This window comes from Thermobia domestica, unplaced genomic scaffold, assembly GCF_964235325.1.
Source record: "Thermobia domestica unplaced genomic scaffold, izTheDome1.hap1.1 HAP1_SCAFFOLD_920, whole genome shotgun sequence".
Taxonomy (NCBI): Eukaryota; Metazoa; Arthropoda; class Insecta; order Zygentoma; family Lepismatidae; genus Thermobia; species Thermobia domestica.
Window position 1 is genome coordinate 1 of NW_027656630.1, and position 18,583 is coordinate 18,583.

Below are 18,583 nucleotides of genomic sequence, written 5' to 3' on the forward strand. Positions count from 1 at the left end.
GAAGACGCAAATGCTTGCCATATAACCGCGAGGGATTTTGTTTTCTACTTTTGTCATTAATTCGACACTAATAGGTATCAAACAAATAGTTCGTTCAAAATCTAGAAAAAAATAATATTTCGGAAGTTGGAGCTGCTAAATGAAAATATAACCAAAAGTTCTTCCTTGATACATATTTCTTATTGGCATGTGTTCATTAAAATTGATGCCAATAACGATTAAGCATTTGACTTTAAACTTGTGAGCTCTTAATTATCTTAAATCTGGATTCACTTGACTTAATTTTACTTTTGCGGTAGCTGCGAGGTCTCATCCTCCCAGATCGTAACAACCGGCTGAGAAATTTACAGTTTGACCCAAATTTCGCAGACTTCCAGAACTAAAGATGCCCGAGTGAATGGTATTTTGTAGGTACAAAGTACTGGAATATACAATTAAGGAAGGAAATTCAACCAAATTGCACAGATTTCTCCCGTTCCTTTGAAAATACAAGTGTTTCGGTGTTCCTTACGTGTAAGATTTTGCTTCAGACTATCCCATTGTTGACGCTTCACGCTGCCTTCAGTCGGTAAGTATACGTCGAAATTCAATATCTTATAGGACATGGGTACATTCTAATTTCCCCACATACCCGCACCGTCTACTTCAGAGGTAGACCGAATTATAGATATAGTAGTTAACAGAAGCTTTCTTTTCTAAGCATCGTTTTTCCAGCCATGTTATTGCACACACGATACATTTTTTTAATAAACTGTTTAAGAAACAAGTGGCGAACGTGCATTTGAGAACAAAATTGCAGAAAGCAATGCATCCAAGAACTATAATAATTCATATATACGCGTCTTTTGATATGGCTATAGTGCCTATTTAAGATACATTACGTACGTCATAGAATTTCCGTGCTGTATGATCTCATGCTACAATCTTTGTTACTAGAAGAAAAACTGCACTTATCGTGTCGATTGCTGTGTATGTTTTTAAACTGACTGCTATTATGTTAACGCAACTACACTACAGCATTATCACAGTTGGATGGGGATGTGATACTGAGCTATAACATTTAACATATCTAATATAACATAATCAATACCTAATAACTCCGAGCAAATTGAAACAATGATAATTTCAGTGGGTAACCCATGCGGGTAATTTTCAGTGTGGCTACAATTTCTGCAAGGCATACCTTTAATCGTGTTCCGTGCGGATTATCAGTGTCTTCCCAGTACTATATTCACACCCTGTATATTGAAGTCCTTCTCCCCGGATGAAATATTCTCAAATCATCACTGACTAGAATCAATAAAAGTATATTATACTATTAAAAAGGGTAAAAGCTGTTCATTTATTCTAGATGATGCAGAGATAAGTTTCGCATTTCCATTAGCCCTACATATACGTAAGAGAGGTGATGCTTTACCCGGTGTAGTCAGGTGGCTAGCACGCAAATCTTTGGTGCACAGTGTTCCGGGTTTCACTTCTGGGGGGACAGCTTTGGAACTTGAGCATTTTACGGTGGTTTGGATTCTAACTGAAGCTAAGTCCAAGTGTCATATAGCCTCTGTGCTTGCTGAATTCCAATCCAACCAACGAATGGATGAATAATGTGGTTGGCACTCTGCTTCGTCTTTTTTATTATCCAGTCTCTTGAGACACCCATTTAGCGTTTGTAGGTAGATATCTTACCGTATACACCGTTATTAACATCATTACAAGATTATCAAATAATAATACCGAAAGAATAATGTCATTATGAAACCATTACCACAGAACTGTTGTTAAACGAGTTTCAACCTTCCAGAAAGAGACCATATTACATTACAAACGAATCAAAGTAGCCCTAATAGGTAACTGAATTGGCCCAGAATTAATTATGATCTGTTTATCGAATATTGCTTTCCTAGTATCTAAAAGGGATCAAGAATATCATTCTCTATGTGAAGAACAACTGGATGACATTCTTTTCATATGCTTTGGCGGAGAGAAGTATGTTTGTTAATTCTAGAAACTCGTGAGAGTCTTTCACACAACAAATATTAACAATAAGTAGGATCACTTTTTTATTTTTATTTTTTTTTTTTTTTGGAAAGAAGTATACCTGGACCCGTATTTACAGTTACCATTCAAGCAGCTATCTGTTGGGCATAACAGAAGACCATGGAAAAACATTTTCAGTCAACGTAACAAGCCTCAGGATTCGACCCCGAGACATCGGCATCAAAATGGGAAAATGCTGTATATTTAACCACAGACAGTCCAGATGTTTAAGGACACTTATATCCAAGTGTTTGGTAGAATTATCCGGTAGATGGCACTAATGTTAGATAGTGTTATTCTGAAAAAATAATTATAATCTTAGGTTTTGTAAATACGCTCTCGAAAATTCTCGAATAATTAAGTTTTGAGGAAGAAACAAAGTTTTTCAGATCATAGCTCCAATAATTGGAGCTATCATCTGAAAAAAGACCTGAGTTGCATAACATCCCAAGTCCACTCTTCCTCTTCGTATTTTTCGATTTTTGTTTTTTTATGTTGGCAATTATTTTGTATTTTTTTTAAAAAAGGTTTTGATTTGGATTTAAAGCCCTTAAAACATAGATGGGCTTTAAATCCAAATCAAAACCTTTTTTTTAAAAAAAAATACAAAATAATTTCAGCTAAACAGAATAGCATGCCAAGTACAATCTTCTTGTCTTTCTTCTAAAATCACAAAAGTACTCCGGTGGACTTGGGATGTTCTGCAATTCAGGTCTTCAATTCATAGTCTATGTTTTTCTTTCTTTCCTTTTATATTAACGTTATCTGAACGGCAATTTTGTAAAATATTTGAAGCCTGTGCCTGAATGTCTAAATAGCCATTGTTTATCTGGGTTTTCATTGGTTTATGAATTCCTACTTCGTAAGAACACTTTAAAACATCAATTATGCACCTAAAATACAAACACAAATGTAAATTATAAATGCGTGAATAAATATAAATACACAAAAGATACTTACCCTTCCAAAGTGAGTGAGCCCGTGGTTTTCCGTGTTTGAATCTGCATTGGACTCTGATGATGAGTCTGCCCTACCAAAAAGGGTCAGCTTTAGAAGCCAGGATAAAGAACACATTCCACAAAAAATGTTTCACAATTTAACTTATAAAACGTGACACTATCAACACTATGTATAACAATATATTTGTAGATTGAATTTATTGTAAGATGTAGTGTTTCAGAATTGCCTTACTAATTAAAATCATGTTGTCCCACAAATGAAAGTACCATCAAATCAAATTATGTTAGCTAAAATGTGGAAGAACTTGGGACTTAGAACTTGATAATGAGGAATAGGGGAGAGTTGCCCATATCGTGCTGGTTTTGAGAACTTTTTTTCGAAACAGAATACGTAAGATATGTAAATGGTAATAGTTCACTAAAATATCTGCTTTATTTTAGAATTCAATTGTAAAATAAGGAACGCATCTATCCTAAATACCCTTATAAATTACTGTAAAATAATAGCATTAGACAGTCTTATTTTCTGTAAACACACAGAGCCGGCCGGTCTGACTTCACCATACATTACCAACTATTTGGGGGTAGTTGCAGGTTCTCCAAATTGTTGGTAGATGGCATTTATATCCAATATGTTGTTAAAATTCTGCTCGTGTGATTTGGGTAACTCTCCCATAATATGGAAAAAACGCTTTATACGATTTAATAAGGTATACTGAGATTTTTTTAAATCAAGGAAATGAAGGGTCAACATGAAGGTAAGAACCACTTTCATGGGATTTGTGTTAATACGAGGCGCATCCAGAAAGTAAGTTTTCCACGCGTCCCATAGCTAGGAAACCGTATGTTTCGCCTAGCGACTGCGTGTACGTGAGAGGGTAAAGTCCTAACATGGCAAATGCTCCAGTGGAACTTTTATAGTTTTCTTAGTAGCGCCATGGCAATGGTTGAAAATGGACGTTCCTATTTTAGCTCCCACAGCGTGTGAAGTGCTAGGAGTGATAAAGTTTCTGAATGCACAGGATATAGCAACAATCAAAATCCATCGTCAGCTGTGCCAGGTCCGTGGGCTTAACGGCATGAGCAAGCAGTTCCCGTTCCTGCAGATTTTCCGCTCCTTATTGCACACCACTGTCACGGAGAGCCTGTTGATCAAGAAGTTTTGTGTTGAAGCAACTAACCATAGAGCACAAAGCAAGGCGCATAGGATCAGCATTGACATTTTTGCAACGATACAGCTGGCGATGGATTTCAATCGGTGCTATGCCCTGTACATTTAAAAACTTTATCACTGCTCGCACTTCACACGCGGAGGAAGCTGGGATAGGAACGTCCTTTTTGAACTACTGCCACGACGCTACTGAGAAAACTAGGGAAGTTCCGCTGGTGCATGTGCCATGTTAGGACCTTACTCACTCACGTATACGCAGTCGCTTTGCGCAACATACGGTTTCCAGTGACCAAACTTGGTGTTGTGAAGATTGTAATAGAGTACGACGAAACTCTTTGGTTAGTGACAGTTCACCTGAAATGAGTGAACAAATCCCTACATTAACTCAATTGTATTAATTGTTACTAAGCATTAAAAATGAAATAAACGATATTAGGGGTAAGAATAAAAAACTTGAAGAAGAGTTAGGCAAATCATTACACTCTGTACACGAAACGTTAGAGGAAAACTTTAACCTCATTAGAAGTCAAACTTAATAACTGAATAAATGCAAAAGCGACATTGATGTATTAAAAAACGAAACTTTGTTGTTAAAAAGAAACAAATATATGAATTAAGAGTTGAATTAGACGAAATAGATTAATAAGAACAGGAGAAGCAGAGTCGAAATTCATGGAGTTCTACTCCTGCCTAATGAAGATGTTAATGACAATCAAAAAGGTTGGAGGTACACTTAATATTGATGTAACTGAAAATATGATCGATATTTGTCGTAGATTAAAATGTCACCTAATCAGCCAAATCCTGGTATTACCCTAAAACTTGTTAAGCGTACTGACAAGGATAAGTTTATTAAACAAAAGAAGGTCAAAAGAAATTGGTCCTGTAAAGATTTTGCTTTTCTATCGGAGAACCTATATTACGGATTTTAACGCGCCTGCCCTAGGAGTCTTTATAGGGCAGGCGCGTTAAAATCCGTGACGAGTGAGTTAGAGAAATACAGGATGGACGTAGTAGGAGTTCAGGAAGTTAGGTGGGAAGGAAATGGATCTGAGAATTTCGGAAATTTTACGTTCTTTTACGGGGAAGGAAATAAAAATCACCAGTTAGGAACAGGGTTTTTCGTTCATAAACGTATATTACCAGCAATTAAACGGATTGAATTTGTTACTGATAGACTTTCTTTTATTACTCTTAAGGGACGGTGGTGTGACATTATTGTTTTAAATGTACACGCCCCAACGGAAGATAAGGATGACGATATAAAAGACAGTTTTTACGAAGAAGTGGAACGGATAGTTGACCAACTCCCGCGATACCATATGAAAATTCTATTAGGGGATTTCAATGCGAAGGTAGGACGAGAGGATATTTTCAAACCGATTATAGGGAACGAAAGTCTGCATAAGGAAAGTAATGACAACGGTGTTAGACTCGTGAACTTTGCATCATCCAAAAACCTAATCGTGAAGAGTACAAAATTCCCACATCGCGACGTTTATAAATACACTTGGACATCACCAGACGCGAAAACACATAATCAAATTGATCACGTTTTAGTAGATAGAAGAAGGCAATCTAGCAAAATTGATGTCCGGTCGTTTAGAGGGGCTGATTGTGACACTGATCACTACCTGGTAGCAGCGATAATACGAGTGAGGTTATCGTTGAATAAAGGTAATAGTTGTGGTCCGAAAACGGAGAGATTCAATTTAAAGAAATTAGAAGACAGCCCGGTAAGAGAGAAATACCAGATTGAAGTTTCGAATAGATTCTCGGCTTTAGAAGATTTGGAGTGCGCTAGTGTTGAGAATACCTGGATTAAAATTAGAGATAGCATTAAAATTTCAGCAAAAGAAAAATTGTGACACACGGAAATACGTAGGAACAAGCCATGGTTCGACCAGGAATGCCTTAATCTAGCAGAGAAGAGAAAACAGGCAAAATTACGCTGGCTACAAAATCCGAATGAAATAACTACACAAAATTTCGCAGATATCAGGCGAGAAACTTCCAAAAATTTTAGAACAAATAATAGTAAAAATAAAAACGTCCGGGACATGTATAAGGGAATGAACGAATTTAAGAAAGGCTATCAACCTTGTGCTTATATATTAAAGAAATCTGACGGTACAGTTCTCGATGAGACGGATAGCGTCTTAAATAGATGGAAAGATTTCTTTGACGATTTGCTTAACACGCAACCAAAAACTAGTGTGCGTGGAGAAAAGGAGATACACATCGCACAACCGTATATTCCAGAATCCAACCGAATAGAAGTAGAAACCGCTATAAAGAAATTAAAGGAACACAAATATCCGGGTGTAGATGAAATTCCGGCTGAGTTAATTTTAGCTGGAGGCGAAATATTGTGGAACAAGATACACAAACTCATTCCCCTTATCTGAAACAAGGAAGAATTGCCACAAGAGTGGAAAGAATCAATCATTGTTCCAATTCACAAGAAAGGCGACAAAACTGACTGTAAGAATTATCGAGGCATTTCTCTTCTGTCAACATCCTATAAAATCATTTCAAATATTCTATTAGCAAGACTGACTCCATACGAAGATGAAATTATTGAAGATTATCAGTACGGATTTAGACGAAGTCGATCAACTATCGACCAAATATTTAACATTCGCCAAATACTCGAAAAAAGTGGGTTATACAATACCCCAGTACATCAACTATTTATTGATTTTAGAAAGGCGTACGACTCGGTTAGAAGAGAAACATTATACAACGTTCTTACAAAACTTGGAATACCGAGAAAGCTAATTAGATTAATTAAGATATGTTAAAATGAATCCCAAAATAAAGTCCGGGTAGGAAAATTTTTGTCCACGAGCTTCCACGTCGAAAATGGCCTGAAACAAGGAGATGCGTTGTCGCCATTATTACTTAACTTCGTTCAGGAATAGGCCATAAGGAAAATCAAAGATAACAATCAGGGCCTACAGTTGAACGGTATTCACCAGGTTATAGCATATACTGATGATGTAAATTTAATAGGTGATGATAGGAGAACAATAGAAAGAAATGCAGAGATCTTATTAAATGCTTGCAGGGACATGGGTTTAGAAGTAAATGCAGAGAAAACTAAATACATGGAAGTGCGTCGGGACCGTAATACAGCAAATTATGGATGCGTTAAAATATTAAATAATACTTTTGATAAAGTGGATAATTTCAAATTTCTAGTATCATTATTAACAGAGAAAAATCTATTCACGGAGAAATTAAATGTCGACTAAAAGCAGGGAATTCGTGTTACTATTCGGTTCAAAATCTCTTGTCGTCCCGAATTCTGTCCCGTCCGGAATTTGAAGCTTAAAATATATAAAACGATAATCATGCCTGTTGTTTTGTATGGCTGCGAAACATGGTCACTTACTCTGATGGAAGAACATAAACTGAAAGTATTTGAGAACAAGATTCTGAGACGAATATTCGGACCCAAGAGGAACGGGAATGGTGAATGGCGGAAACTTCATAACGAGGAACTACATAATTTATATGGTTTACCCAACATTGTTAGGGTCGTCAACTCTAGGAGGCTTAGGTGGGCGGGTCATGTGCTAGAATGGAAGAAAGTAGAAACGCTTTCAAAGTCTTGACAGGAAGGCCAATCAGAAAACGACCATTAGGAAGACCTAGGCGCAGATGGGAGGACAGTATTAAGATGGATCTCGCAGAGACTGGAATACAAAGTAGGAACTGGATGCAGTTAGCTAAGGATAGAAGTCAGTGGAGAGCTTTTGTGAACGCGGCATTGAACCTCCGGGTTCCATAGGCCATAGAGTTAGTTATCGGAGGTCCTATGTATTAACCATATCTGGCATAGCCTAGGCTAATAGTTTTTAGTGAAACTAGAAAAGTTAAGAGAAACAAATTACGCCTACTTGTGGATAGACTATGATGGTAATATCACACTAAAGAAAAAGACCGATGATTCTTTTGTATGTACTCTTAACACGGTTGAGGAAGTAAGGAGTTTGCCATAGATACATGAGTGAAAACCATGATTTGATAAATTTAAATTATCAGAATTTTAGAGGTATACTTAGCAAACTTATAGAATTATTATACAAATATTGCAGATACAAGCTTTGATATAATATTACTTACTAAAACTTGGCTGTGTGAGAGTTGTACGATGGTGAATTTATTGACCAAAACTATAATGTTTTTCGGTGTGATAGGACTCAAAAATGGTGCTGGTGTTTTCATTGCTATTGTAAGGGATTACTGTGTATCTGAAGTATCCGTAAACCGTAAATTGAATCGAAGTTTTGTGCCTAAAAGTCATAATATTTAGAAGAAGTTTTTTATAGTATTGGTATACTTTCCAGCGAACAGCAAAGTAGGAACCTATAATTATTTCTTCCAAAAATTAGAGGAAATTGATGACATACATTATCAAAATTTACTTGTTGTTGGTGATTTTAATATATCATCTATTACGGATGCTGGTTTTGGCTTATTGTAGAGTGGATCTATTTATAATTCTTTGGCAAATTTCATTTCTGTATGTAGTTTAACATCACATACCGTAGTTTAATAAGAAATTTGTATGGGAAAACTTTAGACTTGGTTTTGGCCAATTCTGGAGATGATATTAATCTAACTAGAAATATAGGTCTATCTCCATTATTAACAAAAGATAATCTCATCCATCTCTTAATTTTAATATTAATATTAGATATTCTACATCAGGCATAAGGCATAGTTCAAATACTTTGTTTAATTTTAATAAGGCCAATTTTCATAACCTTTATAAACAACTTGAACTACAAGATTGGGTACACCTATATAATATAAATGATTTTGATAAAGCTGTTAATTTAGTTTTACGATGTTCTTAATAATATTATTGAAAGAAAGTGCCAAAAAGGAAAATATCTAAGAATTATCAATATCCGTGTTGGTTTACGACAGAAATTATTAATACATTAAAAAGAAAACTATTATTATAGGAAACACAAAAACTTCTCACTATAATTTAAATAAATTTAAGGAATTGTGTAGAAAATCTAAAACATTGATTAAAAGAGCTAATACATTATATATAAATCAGTCAGAAATGGCATTCGAGAACAATCCGAAAATATTTTGGAATTATATTAAAAATAAGAAGAATCAAAATTTAGAAATAGGATGACTTATAAAGGTACATTGGTTACAACAAATGTGGACATGACTTACAATATTCGAGCATATTCTCTATAATAGAATATTTTATCATGTCAAGCCTTACATATCTGATTTTCAATCTGGATTTTATCCACGGAGATCGACGAATGGTGTATTACTAGTTCATTTATATTTATAGTATATTGCAGATTCTCATAATAATGGTTCTTCTGTGGATGTAATTTATACAGATTTTGTGAAGACCTTTGATAAGCTAGATCATGCTGTATTACTTGGAAAATTATCTAATTACAGCTTCTCAAAGCAATTATTGTTATTAATTTCTTCTTATTTACATGGTCGAAAACAATATGCAATATGTAATAATCATACATTTTAATATGTAGTATGTATGTATGTATACATATGGGCCCTATCTACCCTACTTATTATTGCTGAATATTGCCAGAAAATGTTTTGTTGTCCTCTCCTTATGCCTTAACTTTTGATAGGATGTTGAAGTTCCACTTTAAAATTCTTGAAGATAGTTTCGAACATAAACAAGTGAAAATGCAGAGAAAGCGTAAAAGCCAAGAAAGTAAGAAAATGAGTGAAAGAGTAGATTATGTAGGAAAAAGAAAATATGGCGGAAACGCGAAACATTCAGAAAAGACGAAGCAATAAATCATGTCAAAGTATATGCCAAGACTTAAAAAGCCTTCTCAACCCACTTCTTCTGACATTAATATTAGTTGAGGCAGCCACCGTATACAGTGTTCTTAGCTCCTGTCCTTTCCCTCCTTATGCTAAAAATACTCTTTCCCTCTGTTGGTGATGGCGGTGAAAGTAGAAGAAGGGGAGGACTTCCAGCTAGTTTTACTGTTCTGACATTAAATGCTTTCTTCAATTATCTTTTCCTGATTTATTTTCTAATTTCTTTTCAGAGGTAAAGAAATTATCATGTTTATTGCCACTATGTGTTACATGGTTACTTTTATAAGGTTATATTGAATTTTTAGATTATCTTATATCAATACTTTTTTTTTTTAAGAACTAGAGTAGCGATTCTCAGTACAGGGCTGTCGTAAAGTCCTTGCTATAAAAACAAATCCTTATAACTTATTTTTTAAAATAATGACATTGGAGTAAAGTAAATGTTAAGATCATTATTGAGACTTACATTTTGCATTATCATTCATAGATACACTGCCGCCGTCATCGCCAAACCTCCAGGTGGGCACTATTGACATCCATACATTCCTATAACCTCCTGCAAAATTCATGAATGCTATTCCGTCTGGCATCGTCAGAGATGTCATGGATCGCTTCACTAATCTTAGCTTTCAGGTCTTGTAAGTCTTTTAGTTTTTCCGCATTTACTTGTGTCTTAACGTGACCTCATCGCCAAAACTCACAGGGTCTCAAATCGGGGGACCTGGGGGAGCCAAGGAGTGGGGCCTCTGCGCCCAATTCACTTGTTAGGTTGCTCAGTGTCAAGATAGTCCATGACGACTTGTGCAAAATGTGGGAGGGACTCCGTCTTGCTGGTAGTGGATGCGATCCTTCATTCCCAACCTAACCAATTCGGGCATCAGTAAATTTGTAAGGATTTGAAGGTATGTATCCCTTGTCACAGTGCTTTTGTCGAAGAAAAACGAACTTATAAGGAGGTCCATTGATACGGCACACCACACATTTACTTTTGGGCTGTCTCTATGGAGAGTTCCACATTCATAACTGTTTTCAGTTTCCCAAACAAGACAGTTGACCCTGTTTACCCTCCCTGAAACACGGAAAGTTGACTCATCTGAGAACATGAGTAATTGCAAAAGTTCCCTGTCATCACCCAGTCGTTCCAGCACTAGTTCACAGAACTCGAGATGTTTACACATTATCTGGCGCGTTGTTGACTGAGGGAATCCCAACTCCAGAATCTATTTTCTTGGACTTCTCTCCAGCATGTCAGCAACCCTTCGCAAAGTGTTTAGACTCACTGGCGGTCGACTACTTCTTTGCATATCATAAACACTCTCGGCAGCCAGAAACTTGTTGTGACAACTCTTTATACTCCTGACCTCAGGAGATACTTTTTGTGCAGTTGTCTGAAGTTTTGCTGCACCAGTACACCTGATATCAGTTCTGCACACCAACACACATACTGTGCTTTCTCTTGTACCGTCGCCATTTTCGTCGCCATTTTCGCCAATGTTATCAAGCTCATCATTATGATAGTATTGCCAATCAAAAATTTATAAATCGTCGCACAATTTAAAATGTATTTTATTGCAATAACATTATTCTTTTCAATACATAATAAGCATTTGTTTTATAGCAAGGATTTTATAACAGCCCTATATTTGGATACCGACCTACTAGTGGGGCATGAGAAAATGTTTAGTGGTTACTGAAATTCTTGAATCACACTGAACTGTTACACACGGCTTAACAGTGTTTTGAGAATATCATAAAGGGTTGAGTATTTTGACGGCCAGTGTTGCTAATTCAACCATTTTATTACTAAATTTAGCCATTTTCATATAGTGTTTAGCCAGTAAAAGTTTAGTTATTGCTAATAACTTTGACCAATTCTGTGCCAAAAGTTGTAAATATATGTACTTAGCGATAGTTTAATACTTTTGCAATAAAAATATAACAAGATACGATTTGTTATTTTGCTAATCTCTCTCCTGGTAATAGTTCTTGCATTACGTCATCATAGTTTATCTTATGCATTTCCAATTACCAGCATAGACTCAGGCAAATCAGGCTTGATTACTTTATAAGAACGAGAATTTTGAGTTATGTTTGACATGGACGGCGTATTTATAGTGTTATTCTACGTCATCACTGTTATCAATATAAAGCAAACGTAACTACAGAAAATGAAATCGAAGAGATTAATTCAAATGAAAATGAAATGAAATCTTTGAGTTTTACGTCCCACGGTTATGCCGGTTAGGCTAAAGGAGACGGGGATGATGAGAAACGAATGAAATGTTGCCATGAATAAAGGGAGGAAACGGGAGAACCCAGAGAAAACCCACGCACATGGTGTTTGTCCTCCACAAAGTTCATTTGGCTGGGACTGGATCGAACACGGGACCCCAAGCACCATAGGTGAACGCTCTACCACTGAGCTATCACCTAGAGATGAATTCAAGGCACTGTACTCTTATATTCACGGGGAGGACGGCAGAACCCAACGCTCCACCCCCCGTAAAAAAAAACAAATCTTAGTAAGTCTATATATCAAATTTTGCTTGGGGCCGCGGTAACTCAGTGGTAGAGCGTTCACTTCTGGTGCACAGGGTGCTTGGTTCGATTCCAGCTCACGCCAAGTGAACTTTGTGGTGAACAAACACCGTGTGTTTGGGTTTACTTGGGGTTCTCCTGTTTCCTCCCACCTTTCTTCATTTCACTATTTCACTTATTTCTCATCATCACTGTCTCTTTTAGCCTAACCGGCATAACCGTGATATGTAAATCTTAAACTTAAATATTTTGCACTACTTTATTCTGATTTGATGTAAAACTCCGTATATCAAGCCTGTATTAATCGTCCAGGAGAAGATCCGCCCATTTCAAACTACCCTTTTGGATACAACAGTGAGCGTGATCAGTACTAGAGGTGATTCATCCTCAAAATGTAACTCATTTCTACTCACCCTCAAAATGTAACCCAACCTCACCTTCAAAACATGTTCCTCTCCGTCATTATTCCCTCGTAACCTCACAATATATTCAATCCCACATTCACACCCTCAAACTATACGTTCGCCCTTGTCTTAAAAATATGTCTTTCCTCACCATCACTTGACCTCAAAATTATATCTCGCTGTCTCCCTCAAAATGAATTCAGATTCTCAGCATCCTAAAACGAGAGAAAGTGAAGGTGAGGGTGGTCCTCGAGCAAATTTATTGAAGCCGTCTATCTCACTTCAGATCATGCTGATCAAAATTCTAAAATATCAAAACAAATTTCCTGATTTTCTGCAAAACACATTCAAATCTTCGAGTTTTGACTTAATTTTCATTACTCTTGACTTAATTTCAATTGTAACTTGATTAAGATGAAATTTTAGTTACCGAATTGATCAGATTATCTTAACGTAAGATATTATTTTATAAGTTTTCATATAATGTATGTATTCAACTGAAAAGAGCGTTTACTCACCAAGGCGTATTACAGTTGTGGGTGAGAGTCAAATAACGAACTCCGAGATCGTACATAGCTCTAAGAACTCCCAGACTGTTACCTATCGAATGTCCACCTTCTACGCCTATTAGGCTGGCGAGCTTGCCCTCTTTATGGTATTGCTGGATACCTGAAAATTAAAAATTACATAACACGATATTAACATTAATTTATAATAATTATAACAAGAATAAAACTCTAAAAGTACTGAAGCTAATTCACAAAGTCAAATATTTCAAGTGATAGTGATTTTGGTAGATTTAAGGACAATATCATGTATGAGAGGTATTTGTGGTGATACGTCAGGAACTGTGATTCGTTTTCCAGCCAGTTCAGGAAAGCTTGTTTACGTTAGTGGAAAATTTATTAGAAATAATCGTTCAAACCTATAAATACTTGACAAGAATTTCTATTTCTTGCGGTTAGAACCGAGAGGGAAACCAGGGATACAATCTACTCTTAAGGCGATGAAGAGAACTGTTTTGGCTATGTCTTACCAGTTTGTTCTGATATACCGTCAACAGATAAATAGCCAGAAGGGTGGAGATTAAGGTGGGTCGAAAAAAGTGAATTTTAGAATATCGAATTCTAATACCAAGCGAAATCAAGCTTAGAGCGTTGGCTTCGCATTTATTTATTTATTTATTTATTTATTTATGATTCTTTTACGTGGCGAAGTTAAGACTCTGCAGCCTTCTCCGAGCACTTAACCACGTGAATACATTCCTTTTTTTTAAAAAAAAAAGCACCAATACATAGAAAATATTAACAATTACAAAAGAAAAGTATTGAACCACATAAAAAAGAATATACTACTTAAGTAAAAAAAAGTAGTTAACACTTCAAAAACAAAAATTGAAAATAATATACAATTAAGGAAACAAAATAACATGGAGAAACCTAAATTTCATATTGCATATAGCGGTACTAAAAGTATGAATATATAAGCTGTACAAATTAACATAGGTTACCTATTGATTGTGTGTTCATATATGGGTTATTAATAATCTGGTAAAACGAAGATGCCTCATGTGCTACCAGTATCTTTATCTTTACTTAAAAGAAGATAATTTACAAATTTTATAATTTGGCAACTGTTGAAACGTTGTGTATTAATTGAGGTAAACTGTTCCAGAGGCGTGTAGTACTTACTGTGAAGGATTTTGAGTATGAATCAGAATTGTGATTGGGTATGGAGAGCAAGAAATTATCTTGTGATCTTGTGCTTCTAGTATGAAAGTCTGATCAATATAAACATCTACGGGCTAGGTACGATGGTTCTGACGTAGTAAGTATTTTGTACAATAGGGTAAGATTATGTAAATTTCTTCTTTCAACTAACGTCGGCCATGACAGTCTTTTATAAAATTATGTGAGATGTTCACTGTAGGTTAAATTGAAAATAAAAAATAATAAATAAATAATGCAAGCATTTTGCACTCGGCATGGTCATGGGTTCGATTCCCACTGCTGCCCATCCTGACGGGTTTTTCAGGATCTCCTACCAGGCAAATGCCTAGATAGTACCTACGAAGCAGACCTCGACCGATACCTTTCCAAATCCTTTCCATTGTTATTATTGTTGTTAGATATCCAGTATAAAATGGTCTCTGAGCTGTATATGGTGATTGTTAAATATTAAAAAATGCTTACGTAATGCTAATAAAGAGAAAATATTGAAAAAATTCTTATATTTTATAATCAGCTCTCAGAAAGGATTGAAAGTTTGAAAAACGAAGTGAACAAAACCACCAATTATTGTTTCAACGCTCAAATTTTAAAGATTTTAGGTGCTTCTTAATGTTAAAAATAGTTTTAAAGTTACAGCCGTACATTTAGAGTACGTGCATATTGCCTAAAGTTGGTGAATTTCGGTGAAAAATGGATCTTTTTTTTTACATCATTACAAACATATGGACTCTTTTATTTTTAAAAAAATCTGTATATACAAGATCATTCCTTTACTCATTTGTTTCAGAAACTGATTTTATATATTCAACTTCATAGGTACACCCACGGGGATGGTTCACATACATGTCTACACTTTCTTACGAAAAGTAGAGTTGTTCTAGAAGTGAATGGTTAATGTACTTTAAAAATGCGATCTTACACTACATATGAACTCTTCTTCTCTTAGGCGTGGGAGACCCGGGTTCGATTCCCGGCGGGAGCTCATGTGGTTCGGATTCCACGTTAATCAGTAGGTCCACGTCTCATATAGCCTCGCTGCTGAACGGGACGTAAAACTCAAAATCAACTCAACTCTTTCTTCTCTTATAAAAACAAGTTTAGGTGTATTAATTTTTTCTGAGGTTATAAGTGCTCAATTACTTATCGTTTTATCGAATATAGAAAATACCAGTTCAATAGTACATAGACATAGTGACTATTAATGGTGGACCCCCTCCAAACTTCGGACACCCAAAGCAAAAACTTGTGGGTGCGCGCTTGTTCAACTTCGATGCGAAATCATTTTCTTACAGCTTTTTGTCCGTTAGGAAAGATCATTTTTACTCAATAATCTAGATCTCACTATGTGGATGTGGCTGTAATTCGATCTCTATCTACACTCTACTGAGCCATTCAAGATATGTTAAATTATATTTCTTCTCCATCATAGTCAGTGTTGTCATCTTGAAATCGGATTCCTAGTCTAGTTTAAGCATCAAAGAATATAATGTTGTTCTAATCTAGTAACCTCTGTTCTCATAACCACACACTGTTGTCAAGATTTCTATCATTGGAGGGGATGGCAGCTTACATTTCGTTCAACCAATCAGTTCATGTATTCCTTGACATGAAATATATGAAATGAAATCATTCAGTTTAATTTCTTACGGTTATACCCTTTAGGCTAAGGGAGATAATGATTACGGCAAGTAAATGATGATGGAAGAACTGATGGAATGACAAAGTGGGAGAATAGGAAGTACCCGAGAAAATCCACGGACACGATGTCTTTCACCACAAATTTACTTGGCCGGCAATTGAACCATGGACCTCACGCATCTGAGGTAAGCATTCTACCAATGAGCTACCGTGCCCCTTAGTTGGCGTCAAAATATATTAATATATATTTATTGAGGTATAAAAGTTCTAATGATTTCCACTTCGTCTGTTGATTCCTAGCTTTCAGTACTAATTTTTAATCCAACTCACGTTTGTACTGTCTCTCAGCCACTATAATAAGCAATAATGTGTTTTGAAGATAACACAAGAACTCGTTCCTCTTAATCGCTAGATTGATGAATTTTTTACTACGTATTAAAAATCTTTCCTGTTTTCCAGTCCTTAAAGACGCGGTTTGTACTGTATTTCGGTGACTGGTACTTCTTAACCCCCCCCCCCTGAAACTGGCTTACACATTTCTATTTCCTAACACTACTGGCAGTATTGCAATAAAAACCTGGCCGTAAGACTTTGGAGCAGGGCACAAAATTTTCGGTCACCATGTCGCCATTGGCGACTAGAAATTTAGATCTGGCGACCAGTGTTCAGTAGGAATATTTCTGCCTAAACTTCCAGGACTGCGCAGTTTCTGTTTCGCACGAAAATAATTATCACTGAGTGAGAGAAAACACAGAATGTGAAGTCTTCACAACGGACATGGAAAGTGAAGTCTTCACAGCGTTGTAATTCGCCCCTCCTTTCCTTAACGACTTAAGGACTTTTCAATCCGAAAACTGCAGTCGACAACTGGTACTTCAGTGCAGAGAGAGAGTATTACACAAACGTGAGGTCTTAGGGTAAGATATTTTTTAACATATATATGAATTGTAAAATTCAAAATTCAGTATCCTAAATCTAATTGTCTGGTTTTGAAATTTTATGCCGTGATGTAATTTGTTTCTTTGTCAAATGAAAGGCCCGGGAAAGGAGGAGGGCTCTCTCATAATTTGTACGTCAGAGATACTGGCGACCCTCGTTTTTGGATTGGTGATTGCGTCTGACTGAAATTTTGTGCCCTGCTTTGGAGCGTAGGTTTAAAGTATAATAAAAAACACTATATATTACAAAGAAATGCCGAATTCTTTCATATTTGCGAGTGCTCGACGAGATCCTATGTGTAAGGTAGACATTTAAGTGGAATACGTGTACTCGAGCTCCCGGTTTGAAAGATCAAAATGGAACCAGACATCAGTATACGTCTTCACAAAGTTATGTCTAGTATCTTCAGTTCATTCGTAGGATTTATTTAAGAAATAAATAATTTTTAAAACCCAGTACACATGTCAATCATCGGGAATGACTGGATCTATCAGGCCTTAAGAGAAACTCGTTTTTCTGTCATCCTTAAAACATACTGTGGCGATGATGATAGCTGAGAGATGACACATACAAGAGCTGGGTTACAGGAATATGTTGGATAGTAGGATTCAAGAGATATACTAGAAATCTGTTACAATATTGATGCCTTCTGTAAAGCATTTTGATGCCAAGGACTACGTTAAGTTGATTGGTTGGACGAAATGTAAGCTGACATCCTTTCCAACGATGGAAAGCTTGAGAACAGGAACTATTTTATCATTTATGCAAAATAAAACTCCCAATGCCTTTTTACTTTATAAACTTCCTTTGTCTCAGTCAAGCAACGCAAGGATGTATTAATCTTTTTACAGAATCCATCAGAAAAGTGTGCAGACAAGTCAACAGAGATGAGTGTATTAGGGCAACATTACACTCTTTAATGCCTATGAGCTCCTTCGTGGCTAAGCGTTTAACGTATGCGCCTTTGGCATAGGAGACCTGGGTTCGATTCCTGGCGGGAGCTCATGTTCGACTTCTACGTTAATCAGTAGGTTCCGTCTCATATAGCCTCGCTACTGAAAGGGACGTTAAACTCAAAATCAATTCAACTCAACTCTTTAATGCCTAAATTGGACCGGATAAAAAATAGTGCTGAAACAACATACTTTAACGTATCTTGAATGGTTGTCTGGTTGAATATGGCGTTGATGGAGCTCGGATTCCAACCACGTGGTGAAGTCTGGGTCATTTTAGCAAAAATAATTTTGCAGAATAGGAGAAGAGTTGTAAGATAATGATTTAATATCAAATTTGAATAACTAAATTCACTCTCTGGAACAA

General features: G+C 36.1%; 1 protein-coding gene across 1 annotated transcript in view; it reads right to left on the minus strand.

The window, feature by feature from the left end:
- Nucleotides 1–2,994: 2,994 nt before the first annotated feature.
- The window catches only part of LOC145677476 (dipeptidase 1-like), a gene marked incomplete at both ends in the record, with an annotated part of 59,911 nt that continues 44,322 nt past the window's right edge, over nucleotides 2,995–18,583 (minus strand). Inside the window, 2 exons of the mRNA XM_081747954.1 lie at nucleotides 2,995–3,064; nucleotides 13,475–13,625. Of these exons, the coding sequence (XP_081604080.1) occupies nucleotides 2,995–3,064; nucleotides 13,475–13,625 (221 nt within the window). The remainder of the gene's footprint in view (nucleotides 3,065–13,474; nucleotides 13,626–18,583) is intronic.